The sequence below is a fragment of the Zeus faber genome, assembly GCF_960531495.2.
Source record: "Zeus faber genome assembly, chromosome: 14".
In the NCBI taxonomy this organism is placed as follows: domain Eukaryota; kingdom Metazoa; phylum Chordata; class Actinopteri; order Zeiformes; family Zeidae; genus Zeus; species Zeus faber.
In genome coordinates, this window is record NC_137200.1 from 18,956,441 (window position 1) to 18,980,363 (window position 23,923).

General features: G+C 46.1%; 2 protein-coding genes across 6 annotated transcripts in view; one reads left to right on the plus strand and one right to left on the minus strand.

Annotated features, from left to right (window-relative positions):
* Positions 1-5,536, plus strand: part of trim47 (tripartite motif containing 47) — a gene marked incomplete at both ends in the record, with an annotated part of 8,792 nt that extends 3,256 nt beyond the window's left edge. Inside the window, 6 exons of the mRNA XM_080014356.1 lie at positions 578-623; positions 785-880; positions 1,001-1,225; positions 3,513-3,535; positions 3,799-3,920; positions 5,007-5,536. Of these exons, the coding sequence (XP_079870482.1) occupies positions 578-623; positions 785-880; positions 1,001-1,225; positions 3,513-3,535; positions 3,799-3,920; positions 5,007-5,536 (1,042 nt within the window). The remainder of the gene's footprint in view (positions 1-577; positions 624-784; positions 881-1,000; positions 1,226-3,512; positions 3,536-3,798; positions 3,921-5,006) is intronic.
* Positions 5,537-9,896: 4,360 nt separating this feature from the next.
* Positions 9,897-23,923, minus strand: part of trim3b (tripartite motif containing 3b) — a 36,643-nt gene continuing 22,616 nt past the window's right edge. For 4 of the 5 annotated variants that reach the window (XM_080013249.1, XM_080013247.1, XM_080013246.1 and 1 more), the window contains exons 3-17: positions 21,832-21,961; positions 21,236-21,346; positions 20,862-21,013; positions 19,618-19,798; positions 19,187-19,288; positions 18,676-18,774; positions 18,124-18,276; positions 17,324-17,702; positions 16,265-16,368; positions 16,006-16,173; positions 15,341-15,509; positions 15,085-15,126; positions 13,457-13,527; positions 12,478-12,618; positions 9,897-11,568 (exon numbers count right to left, since the gene is read on the minus strand). In XM_080013249.1, coding sequence (XP_079869375.1) covers positions 11,416-11,568; positions 12,478-12,618; positions 13,457-13,527; positions 15,085-15,126; positions 15,341-15,509; positions 16,006-16,173; positions 16,265-16,368; positions 17,324-17,702; positions 18,124-18,276; positions 18,676-18,774; positions 19,187-19,288; positions 19,618-19,798; positions 20,862-21,013; positions 21,236-21,346; positions 21,832-21,961 — 2,155 coding nt within the window. In that variant the 3' untranslated portion in view covers positions 9,897-11,415. The remainder of the gene's footprint in view (positions 11,569-12,477; positions 12,619-13,456; positions 13,528-15,084; positions 15,127-15,340; positions 15,510-16,005; positions 16,174-16,264; positions 16,369-17,323; positions 17,703-18,123; positions 18,277-18,675; positions 18,775-19,186; positions 19,289-19,617; positions 19,799-20,861; positions 21,014-21,235; positions 21,347-21,831; positions 21,962-23,923) is intronic. The other variant, XM_080013250.1, reaches the window with a different exon arrangement.

Sequence of the window (23,923 nt, forward strand, 5' to 3'; positions counted from 1 at the left end):
CTCTTGGTTCGATTGGTTCAGTCGGTGTAAATCTCGGTGAGGGAGGAGAATGACGAACGAGAGTCAGAAGAGTCTGTTTGGGTCTCACAAAAATAAGAAGTATTTATTTTGGTGGAATGCAGAGAGTAAGTCAGTCGCATTCAATATGAATTGTGTCCAACGCCTCAGACTTTAATTTAGTCCTCAGTAATTATTTTCATTTTGTGAATTGAAGAATCACTCGCTCACCGACTCTTTTTCCGGACTGACTCCAGATTCCTGGGTGTTTGTTCGCTAAGAACAAGTCGTTTGTGAGTCCTGCATCACTACTTGTACACCAGGATAATCATAAGCACGGTTCTACATGTTTCTGTTGTCTCCCGTTGTAAAACTAACATTGATAACTTTTGGGGTTCTCTGATGCCACTTTTTTGTTCCATCATACACTTTTAACGTGGACATATATTCATTCACATATAATGATGGAAACCTGAGAAGATGGTTGAAAAGTGGTGGAGTTATGGGCGAAATGCTCAACTGTCACGTCTTGGGTCAGGAATGATTTGTTGATCTCGTTTGTTTGTTTATTTACGTTTAGAGACCACATGGTTGCGCCATTGGCGGAGATGGTGAATGACATGAAGGTGGGTGCTCGTAAAAATGTATTGCAGTCTACAAAATAGTGGAAATCCCCAGGCAACGCTCGGCCTCAGGAGTGCAAACAACCCTTCATCCCACCCTTAGATACCTCAATGGTTATATGCCTGCGCGTGTTCAAGTGTGTACATTACTCTGCGTCCTCCAGATGGAGATACAAGTGCGGCTGATGAAGCTGATGGCGCAGAAGTCTAAGTGTATCGCAGTAAGAGTGGAGGACGAGCGCACCAAAAGCGACGCAAAGGTACGCATCACCGCTCAATGTATGGTTTTTTTTTTTTTACAAATCCAATATGTGGCATTTGGAGATCACTACTCATATTTATTTGTCGGATTCCCTTTTCCTGCGCATTCCGTCCGAAAGCTGAAGAAATCGCGGCTGAAAGAGAAGATCGAGTCGGACATCCACGCACTGGTCCAGTTCCTGCTGGACGAGAGGGACTCCTTGCTGGAGAGTCTGGATGCTGTAGAAGTGATTGCCATGGCCTTAATAGACAACAACATGAGGCTCGTGGACGCGGAGGTGGCAGCTGTAGAAAAGGCCATAGCTGATATTGACAACCATAACAGTGGGGATACCAGCTTCAAGGTGAGTCTAGGCGCAAAGGGATTGTTTGCATTGTTTTCTATACAAATGCAGGGTAGGGAATAACATATACACTGATCAGCCACAACATTAAAACCACTGACAGGCGAAGTAAATAACATTGATCTTCTCGTTCCAGTGGCGCCGGTCAAGGGGTGGGATATATTAGGCAGCAAGTGAACAGTCAGTTCTTGAAGTTGTGTGTTGGAAGCAGGAAAAATGGCCAAGCGTAAGGATCTGGGCCAAATTGTGATGGCTAGACGACTGGGTCATAACATCTTGAAAAACTACAGGTCTTGTGGGGTGTTCCCGGTATGTAGTGGTTAGTACCTACCAAAAGTGGTCCAAGGAAGGACAACCAGTGAACCGGCAACAGGGTCATGGATGCCCAAGGCTCATTGATGCACGTGGGGAGCGAAGTCGAGCCCATCTGGTTCAATCCCACAGAAGAGCTACTGTAGCACAAATTGGTGAAATAGTTAATGCTGCTATGATAGAAAGGTGTCAGAACACACAGTGCATCACAGTTTGCTGCATATGGGGCTGCGTAGCCGCAGACCAGTCAGAGTGTCCATGCTGACCCCTGATTGAGCGTCAGAACTGGACCATGGAGCAATGGAAGAAGGTGGCCTGCTCTGATGAATCATGTTTTCTTTTACATCATGTGGATGGTCGGGGTTAGGGTCCGATCCGATGGTGCATCTGTGGGATGTGCTGGAAGTCTGATCCATGGGGGCCCCACCTCGTAACTTCCAGGACTTAAAGGATCTGCTGCTAACGTCTTGGTGCCAGATACCACAGGACACCTTCAGAGGTCTTGTGGAGTCCATGCCTCCACGGGTCAGAGCTGTTTTGGCGTCACGGGCCTGAGCTACCCAATATTAGGGGTTATAAGTGGTGGTTTTAATGTTGTGGCTAATCGCTGTGTATCTGTTCAGAGCGATAACAATTATTTGTAAATGTGGCTCCAACCACCAACTGAACCCCTTAAAGCTGTTGGGTGGCACATGTGGTCTAGGTCAGATGAGAGAAATGGGATAAACCCACACATGGTCTATTTGTGGTACATACTGTATATGCGCTGCTTGCAGCTCTTGTTTTATATCTAATTTTGCAGTAAAATGTTACACTAAAAGGAAAACAATGCCAAATCATGACAACTGTGACGCTTTTAGATTCGACAAATGAGATTCTATTCGGTAAATGAGGCAAAGCTTGCGGAGCCAGTTGTGTCAGACAACTTGACCTCGCCACAAGCTTTCACACTCTAACGGGCCATCCTATTAAAAGGAGCCAGTGCTTTTTGCTCTACCTGCTTTGGGTCCCACTTGCTTGCTGTATTGCTGCGCTCCCTCCACCTCCCCTGCATCCACCCGTTGGGCTCTAGTCTTCAATCCAATTGGGGGATTTGAGCTCAGATTTCAAGTTCACTAAGTATGTCTATGTTTGCGGTATACCTCACCGGGAGTGATGCTAAGTAGAGTCCAGACATCAAACTCAAACGATGCAAAATAAGTAAATATAATTTTAAAGTAAATCTAAGCTGAAAATTAGCTGAAAATTTTCGTAATTTGAAATTAGGGAAGCACCGATTCTGGGCCGATACCAATGATTAAAATAACAATTATCGCTGATGCCGATACCGATATTTTTCCGAGTTCCCCTGAACGCAGCAACACTAACAGTTTTCCGAGTTCTCATGAATGCAGCATCACTTCCTGCTTGGAGGGCTGCAGAGAGCCGTGTATGCGTCTTCTAAAATTGAATGGGATGGCGTCATATTCAGACGCATAAAGAAATTGAAATAAAAAAATTGAAATTAAAAAATGCTGAATATATCACCAAATATACTGTGGCGGCCGTAAATATACCTGGGCGGCTGGTCCAAGTAAAATCTATCTGTGAAACACTGGATAAACATCAGCCACTGCCATCGGCGACTGTCATCTTATTTGACAACGGCAGTCAACAGGGCAAATATCGACCGCTACCGATGTACGGCCAATAAATTGGTGCATCCTGAGTTGAAATAGTTGAATTTGTATTTTGTCTCTGTCAATCTAAGTCACTTAAAAATAGACAAGATATTGGTTTCAAGCAATGTTGGAAACTAAATTGGTGTGTAAACTAAAATTGACTGAAACTTACTGATGATTTATGAATTGTGATGGTGTTTTATGGGCTATAATTCCTCTCAGTTATCAATAGTAAGATAATGAAGCTGAAGTGCTTTGAAACAACATTTTTGTCAATTGTCTAAAAATCTTTTAAAAATTTCTGTCCATTTCAGAGTCTTAATCAGACCTACAACGAGTAAGTGGTTCAATGTTTTGTGTTTTATATTGTGAACGTTTATTTCTAGTCTAGTTTCGTTCTATAATTATTTCTTAAATCATGTCATATATGTCCCATCACAGAAGAACTGTCTAATATATCCTGACTCCTATATTCCTGAATTTCTTAATAGGGATTAATAAAGATTTAATCTTACGTTATATTGCAAATTCAGATAATGAGCATTTGCACATTTGCAGTCCATGTGCATTAAATGCCACCGCGTGTCGTTTCCCTCACAGAGCCATCCATTGCAAGCCCTTCACATCCATCGAGCCGGTTTCCTGTCCGTCTGACTGGAGCGACTTTTCGGGGCCCTTTCAGCTCATCGCCTGGAAAAAGATGATGCACGTTCTGCACACCAGTGAGTTTGATTGTTTGGGGGTTTTTTTACGTCCTACATTGAGAGGATGACGGGGCGTTGTCAGTCCAATGTTCCTGTGTTAGTCAGGAACTAAGGAGGGCAGGGCAGGAGACAAGAGACCCAACTAGGGTGCGCGGACCACTACCTCTTGTAGTCGAGGTCCAGGTGGCAGTACAGGTTTGTAGAGGGCCACTCACTCAATCTTTCTGAGGCCCTCGGAGTTCTTAGCGGAGTGAGTGTGGCTTCTCCGCGACTTGACTGTTGGTACAAGTCATCCAGATGCTAAAGCGCTGCCTCTGGCGCTCATCTGGAATTCGTAGAACCTCTGTTACATTCGGAACCCTGGTTTGCTGACCACAACTACCTACGCTGAAATTTTTGAAATTGACTGCGGCTGTCGCGAATTCCCTGAACTATTAGTGGTATTGCATCTGTGTTTTTCTTCTCATGCCATGTTACTAACTCTCCTATCATATCACCTCATTCCCTCCACCTGGTTTCCCCGCCCATCTCCTCACCAGCTGCTCATTTCCTCATCCGTCCCTCAGCTTATATACTGTACCGAGCCCCGTCCCTTTGTTCGCGTTCCAGCATTACTTAGGCCTGTTTACTCCTGGCCTGCCCTTTTTTTTGACCCTACTTGTCTGCTTTCTGGACCTTGGATTCCCTGCCGGCCCCTTATCGGATCTGTTTGCCTGCGTGACTGATGTCCAGGTTTTGACCTTCCCCGTTGACTTAAGAAAACGTCGTCGTGCTTTTGGGTTCAAACCCGCCAGTACCTGTGATAGTAACGGCGGCAGCCTTTTACTCCGTGTGTTGTTGGTGGGAAAGGCGGACCCCACCACCAACAATGGACCCGGCCTACAGTATACTGTAGAGGAGGATGCAACGCCGATACATTGAAAGGCTATTTATTTTAAGGTGATATTTAAAACAAAGTAATCATACAGATTACCACTTCAAGTATGAATAAGAATATTTCTTATAATATTGAAACACTTCTTTAAGACGGGTCAAAATGCGGATGAAAGACAGCAAAATGTCCTCCACTGATTATTTCCCCTCACCTTTCCGTCCCGCCCCAAGTGCCCCAGAACCTCACCTTGGACCCCGACACAGCCCACGCCAACCTGCTGATCACGGACTTCGACACCAAGGTGGAGGACGGTCGCTTCCGCGGCCAGAAGCCCAACCTGCCCTGCCGCTTCACGTGCTTCTGCGGCGTGCTGGCGACGGCGCAGTACGCCGGCGGGCAGCACTACTGGGAGGTGGACGTGAAGGAGAAGGGCGTTTGGTACCTGGGCGTCACCACCGAGCACAGCAACCGCAAGGGCTTCATCAACCTCCGGCCCTCCGCCGGCTACTGGAGCCTCTGCCTGCAGGACCGCCTCTACGCCAACTGCGAGGACGGGCGCGTCCCGGTCGCCGACTACTGGGACTCGCCGCGCGTGGGGGTCTACCTGGACTACGACAACGGGCGGCTCTGCTTCTACGACGCCGTCACCATGAAGAAGCTCTACATGTTCGACGCGTGCTTCGAGGAGCCCGTCTATCCCTTCTTCAGCCCGGGGAGCTGCGACCCGGGCACCCGGATGCAGATCTGCCACTACTACTGAAGAGGTTTTTTTTTTTCTCCCCTCATGTGTCCTCAACAGTTGGAAATACTGTCCGGGGGGCGTGGGGGGGGGGGAGGGGTTCGCTGAACTACAGCTCTCTTACGATCGAGAGGTTGTTGAAAAGAAAGAAAAAAAAAGTCTATGACGGGGAATCTGTTTTTTGCTGTTTCTACATCACTTTCTAATGGGGGGCGGCGGCTGATGATGCGACAGAGCGACGCAGTGTGGCCACTTGTACAGCACCACGCATACAATACAATACCACGGTGTGTGCTCAGCGTCAAGCATCTCATCAGCCTTTATATACATACACTATATACAGTATATACTATATGCACTACATACACTATATACTATATATACACTACACAGTATACAGCTCATCCCCGTTCTCGGTCTCGTTCCCGCAGTCTCAGTATTCACTACACTATATATACTATATACACTATATATAATATAAACAATACATACACTATATACACTATATATACCAGCCTCGCCCCTGGTCACTTAATGACCTGGGTGTAGGAGCGGGACGCGGCCATTATGTGAGGACTACCTGCACTTTATTTGGTTTCCCCTTTCAAGCCGGCGTTCAGGTGCTTGGCAATATTGAAACAAATTCAGCATCGGGTTGCCTACAGAGATAAGCTCAAACCTAGGGCGGTAATTTTATTTTTCGATTTTTATTAATTTCAGTTGTTTTTTTTTTTGTTTTGTTTTTGAAAGACAATCAGGTGGGAATCAGCCATCTCGGAACGTTTTGATACCGGACGGTGGCGGTCCGTTCATTGCCGTTCGCGATTTCTCTCCATTACTACCGATAATACTGCTACGTTGCACACGGTTATTTTAACTTGTTGCTAAAATGCATTTGTGTTACTCGCTTATCTATAGCGTGGACTCGTTTTCGTTTGTCGCAAATGTTCCAGTGTATTATTCCAATATAGCTCAAAGTAAAGACAACTGTACAGAATGTGAATTGGTCGCGAGGCGTCCTTGTTTCTATTTGTCTATTTGTCAATTTGAGACCGGTGAAACGCAGATCGAGTGTCATGAATCCAGGGATGTTTTCCTCAGTCGATGGACGCATTGAAGTTTGTGGTTTTTCTCTTTTTGTTTTTCTTTGAATACATGAAAAGGTCTCGGCGCGGCAGTCTCTTGAAACCATGCCATGCTGCGGTGCAGAGCGGGGGCGGAGCCGATTCTGTGACGAGTGCAGGCGTCCTTATGTACACGACAGCCATGCTCAGTGATCCTCACTATTTAGACTAGGTGTGCCAGTGTGAAGTCCGTAACTCCGATGCTGTGAATTCACTTTTGGAATGTATTAACTAAGTTGTTTTAATGGGTTTTAAAAACGCTGTTGTCATTTGAATCTTGATTCTGGCAAATCTGTGTGCTCGTTCATCCAGTGGCGTGGTGCAGCTATGTGTAATAACTGGACTTATTACTGTGAGAGGGACGTGTTCAGGTGGTCAGGGAGCGACTTTTAACGACGCGATCTGTTGACAATCATTCGTCTCTGCCGCTGTTTTTCCACATTTGATGAGTTTTGTTTCGGAGTATATTCTATTACAGTAAATAGTCGTACAGTGGAACTCAGTGTCCTCTTTTCACTTTATTTGTCAATAAATGTAATATCCCAAAAAAAAAAAAGGTTTTTATTTATTGTTTCTGGTTCAATTCGCCCGAATTCCAGTCAGAAGTGGGTTTTGCGTGTGAAAGGACTGTTGTATTCCATGCAGAGCACACCCTGCACCGTAGTAACGATGATGATATTATAGTAATATTGATGATACCTACACGTTGTGTTAAGAAAGATCGTCTTCACAGATGAACACCACTTTGATGATCTTTGAAGCGTAAATGCAGTGGCCAGAAGTGAAAAGGTGATGTTGGGCTGTTAGCCGACTACACCACAGTCGCATGACTTGTCACCACCACTAAACGTGTCATTTGATTTTGTGGGTTTACCTCTTTGGCAAAAGCCTGGAAGGTTTGCGTTATAAGACGTCATAACGCCGAACACCGAAAGTTATCTACTCTCTGGTCCGCCTTTACAGCCCCGCGCCCTCGCAAACTATTACTACTACTACTTAGCCACTTGTTAGCAACGGCCTTTCTTTAAGCGCACGAGCTTGGTATTTACTGGCTTATTTCATATCGTAGAACAACACGTGAAAATCTCTTAAGCTGGTGTTAACCACAGACCTAATTTCAGGCATCGACCCAAGAACCCGTTCAAAAAACCCCATTGACTTTCAGACGAGGGAACGGGGAAGTGCGAAAAGGCGAACCCATTCCCGGGTTTTAGGACTCATGTCTGCAACGCTCTACAGTAGAGGGTCTGGACCAGTATTTATAGGATAAGTTAGTTCTAGGAGTCGTTAATACGATTCTGGGGCAAAATTCGCGAAGAACGAATTGCGCAGCAATTGTGCCCGCTATCTGCGGTGTCTTAGCATCGGATCACAAAAAAATATTGTGCTAATGACATAAGAGCGCAAACACACACATATATAAATATATATATGTGTTTGTGTGTGTATATATATGTGTGTGTGTGTGTGTATATATATATATATATATATATATATAACAACTCCTTCCAATGGCACCTTGGGCCAAAAAGCAAATCGCAGCGCTGTCTTTTGCCTTTTATTTATTTAGTTATTTATTTTTTGTTTGCCGCAATTACCACCAGGTCTCTACAGACAGTAATATTTCACTCTAACGGCGTGTGGCTATTAGCGCTGGTGTTTGTCACTATTTGCAGCGACGCCCATTTGCATAGAAAGGGGCCAATTCTGCGCCAAAATGATGAATAATACACACTCTAAATACATTCAAGTAGCACCGAGACGCTATTTGCGTGGCAGCGCATTCTGGGGGAATTCATTCCACCGTTTGCTGGTTTGCGGGTGCTTTGTTGATCCCGCGCTCGCTTTTTCTTTTGTTTGCGCCGGCTTAGCGGCCCCCAAAGCCGCGCGATCGCTTTGTGAAATCGCCCCTCACGAGACGTGAAAAACAATCATCTAAAATAATAAAGTGTCCTATGTTTGAAAGTGAGGTCAGTTAAGTTTGGTCTGTGTGCGCACAGAGCTCAGCACTTCTCAAGCTGACTCCCATTATACTGTACTGTACATTCCACAGCTGTTACGTCATTTATATCAGAGGTGGGCCCATTCCTTTATCAAGTTGGAGGTTTTTTTTTATATTATGCACCTTATAGGCCACCAGAGGACAGGCCATACGCATTTTTACATTCATGTCAGTATTATCTTTTTCATTACTTTTTTTAAATGTACGCAAGTAAATGTTCAGCACCTGTATAGAAAGGGGATAAAGTGCTTTTTGCGTCGATTCCAATTGTGCATTTTATATGGCGAGAATGTTAAAAATTGTAAACAAATGGTAAAACAAAATATACAGTCTTTTAGAAATAGGCGGTACTGAAAAATTGGGACGAATAAAAAAAAGCAGTTACGTTGAGGTGTCTTGTGTGGCGTCCCAATACGTCTTGTACCCATCGTATAAGATAATTACTAAGAGACGGTGCCAGGGGTCCCAAGAGAGAGAGCACATCACCAGGGGTCCCGGTGATAAGGGAGGTGAAATGTGACCTGTGACCTCTCTAGGGGAACCAAATGGTCAACGTTGTCTTTGGGCATAAAAGCATAAATGACTCGCCCGAGTTTCATTCGACAGAGAATCCGTCCGGCTCGGTTCTCTCCTAGACGTCCATGGCAAGTCTGGTCTGATGCTGTCCTTTTGTAATAAATCTATTATTTTACTCAAGTCAGCGTCAGCGGTCACTCCTCCTTCATCAACACATCAAATTCATCAAGAAACTACAACGTCCATAAGTTAGATAAAGTAGCCTAACTACCAACCAAACTGGAAGCCGGAGCAGAAACTCCTACTGGCGTTGTCAAGCGCCGGCTACCACCGCCATGTCGAGTCCTCCTGCTTCTCCATTCATTTGAGTCATCAACACATGGGTTTGCACGAATGCACGTTGGTCCGTGCACGTGCCTTTTATACCGGGGGGTCTACTTCACCCAGGTGGTCACCAGTGGCTTTGCTGGTGTGGCTAGGCGGCCTGCACATGTGCATGTAAATATCCTGGATCAGCATGTTCCCTGCACGATGCGGAGCTCGGACCACGGTGGAAGGAAGCAGAGGTCCACTGGGCACCGTGAAGGCGGCGCTGCCTCTGTGATGGAACTAGACGGGCCATGACGCTGTTTTACCATTTCTTAAATATGTAGTGAACATTTATGTGTAGGTTCAGCCTCATGTCAAATACTCTACACGAGTTGATGAGAGTACTTCAATAACATATGCTTCTTTTTTTTCCCCACATACATTTATTTGTAAATAGGTGACAATTAAAAGTGCAGGACAGGCAGATATAAAAAAATAAAGCCGTAACAAAACAAATTGAAATGTCAGCGTTTACGGAGGAGGAAAACAAACCAGTATTTTGTATTGTGGATCCTCCCACAAAAAGGGAAATTCAGACGTATACAATACAAACCCCCAAAAAATGACCATTGTGATTTACCACTTTCACTTGGAGATAAGCTTTACACACACACACCACACACGCACACGCACACGCACACGCAGACACACACACGAGGGAAACACTTCCCATGTCGCTCCATGTTCACTCGCGGTGCCGAACAGAGAACAACCAAACGAACACAAATACTGTACTGGAAAAAAAAAAAAAAAAAAAGATAAAAGTGCTTGTCTGCTTCAACCGGGTAAAATTGATGATAATATACAGTACGGTACACGTTCAAAAGTGTGATAAATGATAGGCATACACAAATTCATATATTACTCTTGTAAACTATATAACCTTTTAGAATCTTTGTGCAACATTCAACAACAAGGTTTGATGATACGTTTTGCCTGGAGGAACGGTTACTGTTTTGTTTTCATGTGGTAGGAGGTAAAAGAGAAATATTTTCAGTGCTACACATCCCCCAAGGCCTATATACAGTGTCCTTTTGGCAAAGAGAAGAGTCGGCTCAAACGCACCGGTTAGAAAAATAATTTGTAGAAGAAATCACGTAGAAAAGAAAATGTATCAGATAAGTAGCAGACCTTTAGCAGATAAAGAGTGTACAACTTTTTTTTTTTTAATAAGTTTACAACTTTATTTATTTTATTTTTTATTTTTTTACGAGTGTACAACTTTTTATTTTTATTTTGTATGAGCGTACAACTTTTATTTTTATTTTTTTTTATGAGCGTACAACTTTGTGCTATTGATGTCCGCAGATTGGGATCGGCCGGTGTGACCGTGTAGTGGAGTGAGGAAGAATATCATGTTGTTGATGCCGCTTTTTCATTTTGAATAAGAGAAAAATGAAGCGTCAGGAGACGCGAGGAGGAGGGTTGAAGGGCGAAAAGGGACCAGGGGCTGAAACAAAAGCGCCGCTGTTGCACATCTTTGGGTACTCGCGAAACCGACAAACAAACCGCCGCATTTCACGTCACAATCGATGGGATCGAGGAATCTGCAACGATGTGGAATAGATGTTGAGATCTTACAGGCTTGTTTCTGAGCGGGGATCTTGTTCCAACGAGGTTCCCCCCGAAATTGAGACAAGCAACAGTTCCTGTAGAGCCACAAATTTCGTTCTGTCTATGGTTAGTCCTGTGAGGGTAAGGGAGAGGTTAGCGTTCATGGAGTTCGGCGGAAAACAACAAATGCATATACACCTGTTAAATTTGTTAAAAATGTTTTGGGTGGAACCGTTGTCTGAAATTTGCGCTGTCCAGACTGTCCGGCGTCCCGGTGCCGTCGTGGTATTTGGTTGGTGACTTTCACGAGTATGATCGGGAGTCATCGTCGTGTCCTACTGCAGGTAGCGATAAACCTTGAAGCAGTGGTTGCCGGAGTCGGCCACGGCCACGTGTCCGTCCGAGGTGAGGGCCAGGCCCTGGGGGCCGTACAGGGGGTCCGCCGAGGTGTTGATGTACGACAAGAAGGAGCCTGTGCTGTCGAACACCTGGCAGGGTGGGAATGAGAAGTGGAAATGCTTTCACAAGGCCACAGGTTCACGCTCGTGTACAGGTATCTCAGCTACAGTTGTATATGTATCTCTGGGTCAGGTGTACAGGTATCTCAAGTACAGGTGTACAGGTATCTCAGGTACAGGTGTATAGGTACAGGTGTATAGGTATCTTAGGTACAGTGTACATGTATCTGTATAAATAATGGAAATGGCAGGTTTCACTCAAACCATATAAAAAAAAATGTTGTAGCAGTTTCTTGGCTGAGAAACATTTAAAATATGATGTCATACAGAGTTCATGTTCAGGACTCTCTATAACTCGCATGAACGTGACGGGGCAAGCACAACATTTACAATTCTGTTGTTTTTTTCCCTGATGGCTAAATGTGAGGGTTGACCTTTTTAAAGGTGCCAGTCTTCGAGTCAATTTACGAAACTATCTCTAGTGTGAAGGTCGACTGTGCACCTTCAGTAAAAGGTTTCTGAAAGGAGACCAAACGTGTCATAGTGATCACGTCTGTCCGGGTCAAATTGATCACTATGAGCAGATGATTATTGAAACCGATTATAATAATCACAATAATAAAAGTATCAATGGAAAATAAATACACCTCAAATAAAAAAACACTTTCAAAAACACAATTTCGGGGAAACGGGGTCGCGCAGCGAAGCAGAGATCGCTCCCTCTCCATTACGCATTTACATCACTGCAGGCCAGTGACGTAAATGCCCCACGCTTTTTAGTCCATATGAAGGGGTTGATCACTGTAACCGTGATCGTTACAAGCGGTTCCCCCTGATAATGAATAAAATGCATGATTGGGGCGGCTCATTTGAATAAAATAGGAACTTTTACCAGCGGTTCCAGAGGTCGCCAACATGGCAAATGGGGGCGGCTCTCACCTGTATTCGGCTGTTTCCCCAATCCGCAACAATGATGTTTCCGTTGGCGTCCACCGCCACTCCGGTGGGAGCGTTGAACTGTCCGTTGCCCTCACCGTGAGAACCGAACTTGAAGAGGAACTCTCCGTCTGCACTGTACACCTAAAGAAGCACAACGACAGAATTGAAAGTTTCATTTGTCCGGATATGACATTGGAGCGTTCCATACAAGGGTCACGTTGGCCCTGAAAGCGTCACTCCTTGCGCAAATTCTCGTCGAAGTTAAACAAAAAAGTGACTCAGTGACCCCAATGGAGCAAAAATGAGACGTTTTTTTACAAAACAGGAAAAAGGCAGCGGAACTCATGTGGGGATAAGTGAGCGGAGAAAACTGAAGTCAAAGTACAATGTGCGCATAAATGTACACGTAGAGGTCAACGAATGTGATGTCGTCTTCGCCCTGCCCAGGCATGGTTCACCATTCAAGTACTTTTTTAAGCCCAAATTCTTTTCATTTTCAAGGACTTGGACAAAACAAATATAATCAATTTTCAATGTGATCTTTATTGATTAAAAGATAATATAATCTTAAGTCTCATATTATTTAGATTTTATCTCTACGTCTATTATTCATCTCATTAATCTAAAGTGTCTTTTTAACCATGTTGGATTAAATTGACATTTTCCTGGAATCATCCACGCTGTTAAAGCAATTCTGGATACGTTTTATAACGTTACAATTTGAATGACAAGACCAAGGGGAATATCACAGCTTTTCAATTATCTCGTTTTTTTTCAAGGACTTCAGAACAAAAGCGGTTATTTTCAGTGCTTAAGCACTTCAAGCGCCCCAAGGACCTGGTTAGAACCCTGCAATACGCCTCCTCCTATGCCAGACCAGTCAGAATCCTTGCCGTTTAAACACCGTAATGAAAGGTTTACAAATAATTGCTCATTGTTGTTCACAGCGTGAAGCCGGACTTCAAATGACATGTCTTACCTTCACCGAGTGATTGTGAAAATCAGTCACAACGATTTCATTCTTGTTGTTCACGGCAACAAATTGTGGACCTGGAAGAAGAGGAACGCAGTAATTCACGTACGCATTCATGCAAGTATAATTCATTTTGCAGCAACTCTGTTGTGTTTAAAAGTGGCTGCAAAGTGGTTAGGACGATGACATTATACACTATACATATAGTGTACATATTAGTGGTTTTTTTGGGTGAATTAATATGCTTGATGCTAATATCCAGTTATTACTACTTTGATAACACTATTATATCAACATAAAACCACAATCAAATCAAATACTGAAGGTAATTGTACTGTATTACTGTATTAGATCGCATACATTGTCATCATATAGTGATTATGTAACTGCAGGCATCTACTTACACCGATCAGCCACAACATTAAAACCACCACTAATAAGCACTAATATTGTGTAGCTCCCCCTCATGCCTCCAAAACAGCTCTGACCCGTGGAGGCATGGACTCCACAAGACCTCTGAAGGTGTCCTGTGGTATCTGGCACCAAGACGATAGCAGCAGATCCTTTAAGTCCTGGAAGTTGTGAGGTGGGGCCCCCATGGATCAGGCTTGTTGTTCCAGCACATCCCACAGATGCTCCGTCGGACCTAACCTCGTCCATCCACATGATGGAGAAGAAAATGTGGTTCATCAGACCAGGCCACCTTCTTCCATTGCTCCATGGTCCAGTTCTGACGCTCACATGCACACTGTAGAGGCTTTCAGAGGTGGACAGGGGTCAACATGGACACTCTGACTGGTCTGCGGCTACGTGGCCCCATACGCAGCAAGCTGTGATGCACTGTGTGTCCTGACACCTTTCTATCATAGCAGCATTAACTTTTACAACAATTTGTGCTACAGTAGCTCTTCAGTGGGATCGGACCAGACGGGCTGGACTTCACTCCCCACGTGCATCATTAAGCCTTGGGCCCCATGACCCTGTCGCCGGTTCACCGGTTGTCCTTGCTTGGACCACTTTTGGTAGATACTAACCACTGCATATCTGGAACACCCTACAAGACCTGTCGTTTTGGAGATGCTCTGACCCAGTCGTCAAGCCACTACAATTTGGTCCTTGTCAAAGTGGCTCAGATCCTTACGCTTGACCATTTCTCTTGCTTCCGACAGGTCAACTTCAAGAACTGACTGTTCACTTGCTGCCTCATGTATCCCACCCCTTGACAGGGGCCACTGGAACCAGATGAACAATGTTATTCACTTCACCTGTCACTGGTTTTAATGTTGTGGCTGATCGCTGTATATCAGTAAGCAACTAGCTGCAAACTTTTTAAGCCGCTGAACTAAGCATTACCGAGATAAACTCATCCGTTTTATCGCTCCCAACGCTGATTATCGTGTACAACAGTAAGCAAAGGTTAGTTTCAGGGAACTAGAATCTGAGAACAGCAATCCATTCACACAACTCATTTCAAAGGTCATTTTACACAATCAATGCAACACGACACAATCTCGTCCTGGCAATCAATGCAATGAAAATAATGGATCTAACAGCGGCACCGGATCGGGTGTTAGACGGAGAGAGCACTGCACTGCGGGATTAAGGTGGAGCCAGGGCCCCCGCTCAATACTTACTGAAAACAGAGCCAGATTTATTTAAGTTTGGGCCAAGTTTTTCTGAATCGGAGAACAGGAGGAAGAACAGACAAAAACAACAATAAGGCAGTCGGAGATAAAAAGGACAGGCAAAGAAGAAAACAGACGGGGCGGCCGGGTGCGTTTTCTGCGTTGTCTGATAGAAACACGGGCATCTATGCGTTCGCCGTGATTTGCCGTGAAGCTTCACAGCCGCTGAGGTCCGGTGCCGGTGAGACGCCGGCTCTCCCCTCACCTGCAAACAGCCTGTCAGACGTCCCCCTGGCTCCAAACTTAGTCACGAGCTTCCCGTTGGACTGGAAGATGAAAACGCAGCAGGCCTTGTTGTCCACCGCGATGATGTGTCCGTTGCGATCCACAGCCACGCCTTTAGGCCCCATCAGTCGCCCGGCGCCGATCTTGTTCTGACGAGATAAGATGAGATAAGTCGACTACAAAAACAAGGAATGGATTACTTCTGCAAAGCGACTGGCACGTTTCAACCTGGTGTCTTTGGCAAAGGTGCGGTGTAGTGGTAGACGGATATGGGTTTTTCAATGGCCGATGCCGATATTTAGAGGGCGGGGTGATGGCCGATATATTCTGTAATGCCGCCATGTTGTTGTTTTTTTTTTTTGCATCTGATAAAATACAACAATTTAATAATAATATTTAATTTAATAACATATTTACAAAAAAAATGAAAATAAAATCAAGCTCCATAAAGTAAAAATTTAAAACCGACTTCAGGTTTCTGTTGTTATTTATTCCCCATTTTGTGCCAGTTAAAATAATTGAACGATGCCGATGCGGAATATCTCCAAATGCAGACATCGGCAGAACAGAGAGAACACCGTGAAAGCGCCATCGCAAAAAGGGGGAGACTGCCACTGCACCGGAGAGAGGATCCTGAGATCTCACCTTGAACTTGCCGTCCGAGGAGAAGATGCTGACCCAGCGGTTGTCGTAGTCGGCGACCACGATGTCGCCGTTCATGTCCACGCTCACTCCCGTGGGCCTCTGCAGCTGCCCGGGAGACCGCCCTCGGACTCCGAAACGCATCTTGAACTGGCCGTCGTTGGAGAACACCTGCAACGCGCGCGGGGGGGGGGGGGTTAGAGACATTTGGCTCTTCACGCGTCTCTCTCCTTCTCACGCTCCGTGTGCTTCTTCCCCTCACCTGTATACACTGGTTATTGCTGTCGGCCACCACGACTCTGCCGTTGCTGGAGGCGGAGATTCCCTGCAGGTTGGTGAACTCCCCCTTCTCTCTGCCGCGAGAGCCTGCAAAGTCGTCAAAAAAAAACAAAAAAGTCCGGCAATCGTTGGTTTGAAAAGATCTCCTGAATATTTCTGTGGGATAAGTTCAGAGGACAATCAGGATGAGGAAGAGCGGCGATATTCTATCATATCCATTTTTTCATATGAGCGCATTGAAAATATGGTAAGATTTTCCAATGCGATGGGTCGTGGATTGTACAATGTTAATACTCAAAATCAACTGCCTCTAGGTTTAGTCTTACACTTTGTGTATATTTAACTATGGGGATTCCCTGAATCTTTGGCATTTGGATAAATCTTGTTTTGGTCACCGCCATTCCTAAGCCTAAAATAGAAGAAAAGCCGAAACAAAATACAGTACTGTACCCCTACCTCTAACCCTACCCCTAACCCAAACGCTAGAATAGAAGTAAAGCCTAAACAACATCTCCCATCTCTAACACTTAACCACCTCTAACCTAATACCAAAACTTTACCGTTGATAAACTTGCCACTCGGCTGCAGCTTTTGGCTGGGCTCAAAAACAGTTGATCAAGGCTCAGTCTGAAGCCTTAAAAAAAGGTTAAATCACCTTAAATGGGAACATTTAATTTGACAAACAACACACCTACTGTACCCATGACGTATCGAGACTGACTTGACTCAATCATGAGTCCACATATAGTCAGTTTACAGAGTTGAGTCCTAACATCGGACTATCCAAATAATAGTGTCACCAAAACCACATCACTGACGTTTGTTTCAATTGGTGAACTGGAATGAATCGGCGACAGTGCGGTCCACGACAAAACCACGATCAATAAACCGCCCCATTGTGATAAACGTCTCTGGAGCGACTCAGATTGCTCTCTGCCTCGAGCCAAACCCAGCAGACAGAACGCTGAGACGAACCCGGGAAAAAGCCAAACGGAGCGGCGCAACTTGGCGGCAGCTCCTTGTCTCCCGACTGAGGCCTCACCCACTCTGTAGATGAGCTCGTCCTCGATGGGGTTCTCCTTCTTCTTGGTGGTGCTGTACATGCTGGACGGCCGTCGCACGGCCTTCTGCCGGATGTGTCCGCCCGTCCCGCTGGGAGACTTCACCCTCCTCTTGACGTCGTCGGGAGACTGCGGCACGTCGGAGGGCTTGACCGCCCGCAGGCGGAAGGGGCTCCCCCGTATGGGCTGCCCGTACAGGGACAGGGCGAAGGAGTACTCGCCCTCGGCGCGCAGCGTGTAGCCCACCTCGTACGTCCCGTTCTTGTTGTCGGAGATCTCCGCCTCGGCGCCGCGGCTCCCGTCGGCGGACGCTATCTCGGCTTTCAGGGCGGCGTTGCCGGTCCGCACCAGCTCCCCGTCCTGCACGGCGAGGGGAACGTGGATGTTTTTTTCCTTTACTTTGCAAATTCCATTTCAACTGTAATACATTTAATTTAATTACTGTATATTGTACAGGCGCACAAGCTCTATCTCTATGTACAACCCTAACCTTAAACTAGCAGTATTAAAGCCACCAGAGAAGAAGCTGCTGAACATCACAGCTTGATTTTGATCGATCATAACAAACCCTACTAATTGACTCGCCAACCAAGGCCACTGAATTAGAGGCACTCCATCAATACTTTATCTTTAGGGAGCTGAAGATTAAAAAAAAAAAAAAAAGAAAAAGATAATTAACTATTTATCTTGCCATCTTCCTACAGTGTATAAACCAGTGAGACAAGTGGCCGGAGCTAAAGTGCTGCCAGCTGAACGTATCCCACATTCCGCAGCGGACGACCTTGTCTTTCGTTGTCACAGTGATGCTTTGGTGTTGCCCGGTCGCTGCGTGACGCAGGCCCTCTCCCGTGGCGACCGAGGTGTGACCCACCGCCGCCGTGGTGATGAGAACCCCCAGGTTCTGGATGGAGCGCCGCAGGCCCTCGGTCTCCACCTGCCGGGGGCGGTGAACAGACGCAAGTTGGTTTTTAATTACTGTATGTCTGGATGATCATATTTTTAAAAAAAGAAACTCAATCCTTAAAGCCAGAAAATCTTGAGATCAAACAACAAATCGATCGAATGACAAGACAAATGAACTGGCCTGGTGTTCGGCTAGGTGTGAGATAATACGTCTTAATTTTAAGTGAAATAAGTAAGAGAAAGACAAAAAGAACAGCAGATGTTTGATGCTATCATTACATTATATATATTTCAGGGCAGCTTTCCATATAAAAACTCAAACTAAGGGTACCAGGCACCTTTCTCCCCGCTGGGTAACGCACAAAATACCCCACAGTACTGTGGCCACAAATGAACGCCTCGTCATGAGAGCAGAGGAGCCCGCCCCTACCTGACAGACCAGGTGAGCGTTCTGGTGCGGCCGTTCGGGGAAGTCGTGCCGAGCCAGGGCCGTGACCTGCTCGCTCATCTGTTTCTGAACCAGCAGCACCTGAACAAGCCAACACATTTAGAAGCAGGGGCGAGGTCACATGAACAGTCGCAAAACGTAATCCCAGCAGAGCATCAAATGAAACGGCAGAAGCCAACAGAACATGCATTTATAGTGAAGTGAACCTTAAAAACAAAGGGAAGGGATACGAAAGCAACCGTGAGTGAATCACTTAAAAACAAATTTGAAAGTGAAAAGTGTCTTTGTTATGGTCAATAACCGACTTTTGCCCGAACCAAATCCGATGGAACACGAAACTGTCGGCGAGCACGAAAAACCAAAACGTCACATTTTTGCTGGCACCGGATCGTCCGTACGACGACGCCTGCGAGCGCAATGAGCGCAGGAGCCGAACCGAGGACCCGCGGCCGCCGCCCGTTTGTGAGCCGGCGGCCCTGCGCAGGGGCCCCACCTCTGTGGCGCTGCCGTGGCTGAGGGCCTGCTCCGTGAAGCTACAGCTGCTCTGGATGTGCTCCTTTCCCTGCAGCAGAGACGAGAGCTGGGCCTGCAGGACCTGGGAGGCCAGGGAGGGAAACGAGGGGAGGATGGAGGAGGAGGAGGAGGAGGAGGAGGACGAGGAGGAGGAGAGGAATATGGAGGAACAAGATGAGAGGAAGATGGAGGTACAAGATGAGAGGACAGAAATTGTGACGAGAGGGGACACAAGAGAGAGCGAAAGATCAGAGCAGCCTCTCAGTCAGGCAGGCAGGTACGTGATGGCAGTGATAGCTCAGATCCAGGCACTGTTTGAGTGTGTGTGTGTGTGTGTGTGTGTGTGTGTGTGTGTGTGTGTGTGCGCGTGTGTGTGTGTGTGTGCGTATGCGACCGCGGCGAAACACCAACCTTTTGTTTGGAGCAGCAGATGTTCTCCAGGTCGGTGACGAGGGCGTTCTTGCGCTGCAGCAGCGCCTGCTCCAGCTCCTCGAAGCTGCACGTGATCTCGGCTATGGCGTCGTTCTTCCTCTCCGTCAGCTGGCGGGAGATCTCCGTCACCAGCTCGATGGCCGCCGTCAGCTGGGGGAGCCTGGGGCGCGGGGGTGTGAGGGCGACGCTTGGGTGAGCAGGTTTGAGCGGGTTTTGGGGTCGGAATCGAGGCGCGTTTCACTGACGAGAAAATCGATCTCATCGTGTCTCAGAGAGGCACATTCACAGGGTTCATTCTGGAGTTAGAGAATTTAATTTAAAGGACTTTCGAGTGCTTTTTTAATTACAATTTTTTTTTTCAAGGGCAAGGACAAGGGCCGTAAACAAATTACATACATTTTAAATGTGATCTTTATTAATTAAAATATAATATAATCTTCATTGTGTCATTGTCTATTATTTATATTAGTATATCTACTATATCTATTATTAATGTCATTATCATCTACTATTATAAGTGTGTATTTCCAACCATGCTGATTCAATTTACATTTCCCTGGAATAACCTACGTCATAAAAGCGATTCTGGAAATGTTTTTTTATTACGTTACGATTTCAATAACAAAACCAGGGGGAATATCACAGGTTTTCAATGCTCACGTTTTTTGTCCAACGTCTTTTCAAGCGCTTCAGCACAAACGGGGCAATTATAAAGGTATTGCAGAACTTCAATTTCTGAGGATAAAATTCAAGCACTTCAAGCACTTCAAGGACCTGGTAAGAACCCTGCATTACAGTCCCTTGTCTGTTAAATGGTGCTGGAATCCAAATTACGGGCTCCTTCTTTACCATTCTTTACACCAGGGGTCCACCAACGTCTTAATGGCAATATATATACAGTGTATACACGTCTATCTCAAACCTTGCTTACAAAAAGTGAAAATCTTACAATAAAGATAAAACCCTGCATCATTGAGGAAGTTCCGTTTATATAGCTTAAAAAATGTACAGAAGATAATAATAATAATTATGCAAATCCTTCATGTGGAGTTACCAGTTTGGTAACCCCTGCTACTGTTTACTATACCACGACCCCTCAGGTGCAACATAAGTAGGTCATTCGTGCAGGACCAGACATGACGCAGTGATAGAACTGGGTCAAACACCAAATCTCCCGTCGGGAAAGAAATTGTGTGAAGGCGTTATCCAGGCACAGGACCCACCTACTGCGTATGGCGTCCAGCTGCGTGTTCAGAGCGGCCTTGTGCTGCTCCAGCACGTCCCTCAGAGGGACGGTCACATGCTCCCTGTGCTCACCCTCAGTGCAGTCCAGACACATGGCCGTCTCGCACGACTCGCAGTAAAACTCCATCACCTGTAGAGGGCGACAAGAGGATTTTCAAGGGGAAGGTTACAGAAAAAAAAAACAATGTTTGCCAAATAAATTAGTGTTTATATTTACCAGAATATGTTTAGTCGGCTGATAATCAGATAATTCTTTGTCACTCAGGGCCTAGTGCCTAGTGGACGGTCTAAGGGATTCTCCCCAATAACAGGGTATAAACACGGGAATCGACCCCCCCCCCGGGATTCTCACCTTTCCCTCGTGGTTCGGACAACAGAGGGGTTTTCCCGCGGCGGCCGCGCTCACGGACTCCAGCACGCCGCAGGCCTCCGGACGTGAGCACTCCGGGTCCCTCTGAAGGACCTGCCCGAGCGCATTTTAAACTCAGTCAGATGGCGTTCCGGGACCACACGACGTATGTAAACGATCGGCGCACATTTCGAGGGGGTTTTTCAGAGCAGCCCGATCCGACGGGCTGACCAGTGAGTGCTCGAGACGGCACCGACACGCGGCGCTGATATCAGACACCGGATAAAATTGCTGGGTTGGATATTAGAGGGAAAAAAAGCTCTGATCCAATCCTCTAACGAATCGGGAGGTGAAATAACCCTCAAAATATCGGACGGACATCAGTATTGGCAGATAGTCAACATTTCATTATCGATATTGGCATTGTGCGCCAAACGTTAACCCATTTCTCTGAGTCGGTTCTATATTTTGGCTTGTTACTATTCCTTGATCTGCTTTGAGGCATCCTGTTGTATAATCGGCTCTCGTTGTAGATGACGTCGCGTCGAAAGCAAACTCCCCCCGTAAACCCGACTTGAAAACAAGATTAAGAGTCGGACCTCCATGAGATTCGTGATGAAGAAGTTGTTCTGCAGAGCCGAGACGCCTTTCTCCGGCAGGATGGACGTCTGCCGACACACCGGGCACGAAAGTGTCAGGGACTCCGGGGGAATGTAGGTCTGAAGACAACTAGAGAGAGGGGGAAACAAAAGAGCACATCCAACGGAGGGAGGGAAAAATGTAGAAGGATTTCTAATGCAGCAAAATTTTCACTTGTCACCTTGATTGACCGGCGGTGGGAAAGCAGCTCTCCTGTCACAACAAGCAGGCGATCATTTCAGATCAATGTCACCATGCTGCCCGCGGCCCTCGAGACACGGCGAGTCTCTCTCCCTCAGTAAGTCAAGGGTGCGAGACTGACAAAAAGAGGCCGTGAAGAGATAACATTTCGCCAAAATGAGTGCGTCAATGTCCATGTGGGGTGTGTGTGCGTGTGCGTGTGTGTGTGTATGAGTGTGTCTGTGATTAGGATGAGTTGTGTGTTGGCCGTCACCCCCCCCCCCCCCCCCCCCATGGCGGAGGATGGTGTGCGGTTGAAACTGCCCGATGGCGGAGTCTATATAATGCGAGACACCTCTGGGTCCGATTCAAAGTCACTGTCAGCAAAATTCAGCTGCAATATCGCACCGCACTGCTGGCCTGCAGCCAAGCATCGGTGCAGCGCATGCAGGACACAGCGTCTTCCCCGGTCCACATGGTAACGCCACGGAGTTCGGAGCTCATCGTCCAGGAGAGCTCTGCACAACTTCCAAAAGTGTGCCGTGACAGGCAGCTGCACTTCTTTGGCTCCATACCACCAATATCACGTTTGAATGATTAAATAATAATACCGACACGCATCAATCTAATCCACCGGCCCCGATCGAAAGCGCCTTTTCAGAACAATCTGTTACTGAGAGATCTCTGATGAAAGTCACATCGGTACGGCCCTGACCGTCAACATCAGAGACGCTCTGATGCCTTCAACACCGTTTTAAATCCTTCAGCGTACAGAGGCCGTAAAGGCAACGATACGTTTCAAGCCATTAGAGCATTAGTGTCATCGATCTTCCCAGGTTTTCCAGGAACAACTTAAACAGTGGGGCAAAAATACTTTTAAAAGTTAGCAAGTAAAAAGTACGGACGAGGGAGACCCCAAAAAGCAGGCAACACCGCGGCCTTCGGCAATAAGCTGCGTGTAAACACGCCTTTATCCAGTGTAAAACCGTCAAGAGGACAAAAAAAATAAATCTTTCCGAACTTAAAATTAATAACACTCACATTATGACCTGCTCGGTCTCCTATCTGCTCAAGGTAGACACTCCTGGATTGGACATTTTTACCCATCTTCAGTCTCTGTCAGCTCCCACAGCAAATCCCACAGCAAACCCACTCTCAATCCATCGAGAGACGGGTGTGAATTTTTGCAATTGGATGAGCAAAGTGAACTAAAAGATTGTCAATGAGACATTTTAAATATACATATTTTACATTTGTCCCAGATCGGTTAGGGGTTGGCAAAAGAGTTTTCGTGAGCCCCCTCAGCCTCAGGACTACTCCATTTACCCGTTAAATATTCATCAGCGTCTGGCAGTAAATTAAATTCCTCCAAACACAAATCTGTTCATTTCGGCAGGGATGTCGAGTGCAGATGATCTGGGTCACTGGGTTTAACTTGCCCGTGCACATGTGTCCCCAGACGGCCCACAGCTGAATTCAATCCCAAACTATCTCTGTGCATATAGGGACTCTTCACCGTTGCCATTATTTAATGACGGTTTAGGAAATCGAGGGTGACTCAGTGCTCTTGTTTGGTTTCTGCGGTGCGTCCTCAGGTGCGAGAATCCAGTACGTTTTGAGATGCATGAGACCCACATCCAAATCCAATCCAAGATCAAAGACTCTTCACGAGATCGTGTTCTTCTTGTCACGTGTCAAGCGTAAACATAAAAACGCCTACACAATGCCTACTCCAATCCATAAAGCACCGAGGTAGGCCTCTCTCCGGTCGACAAAAAAAACAAAAAAAAAAACGTGTAAATGTGTAGTGTGGGTCTCGTGCATCTTTGAGCATAGAGGTCGCAGAAAACATAGGAAACAATTTGAAACACA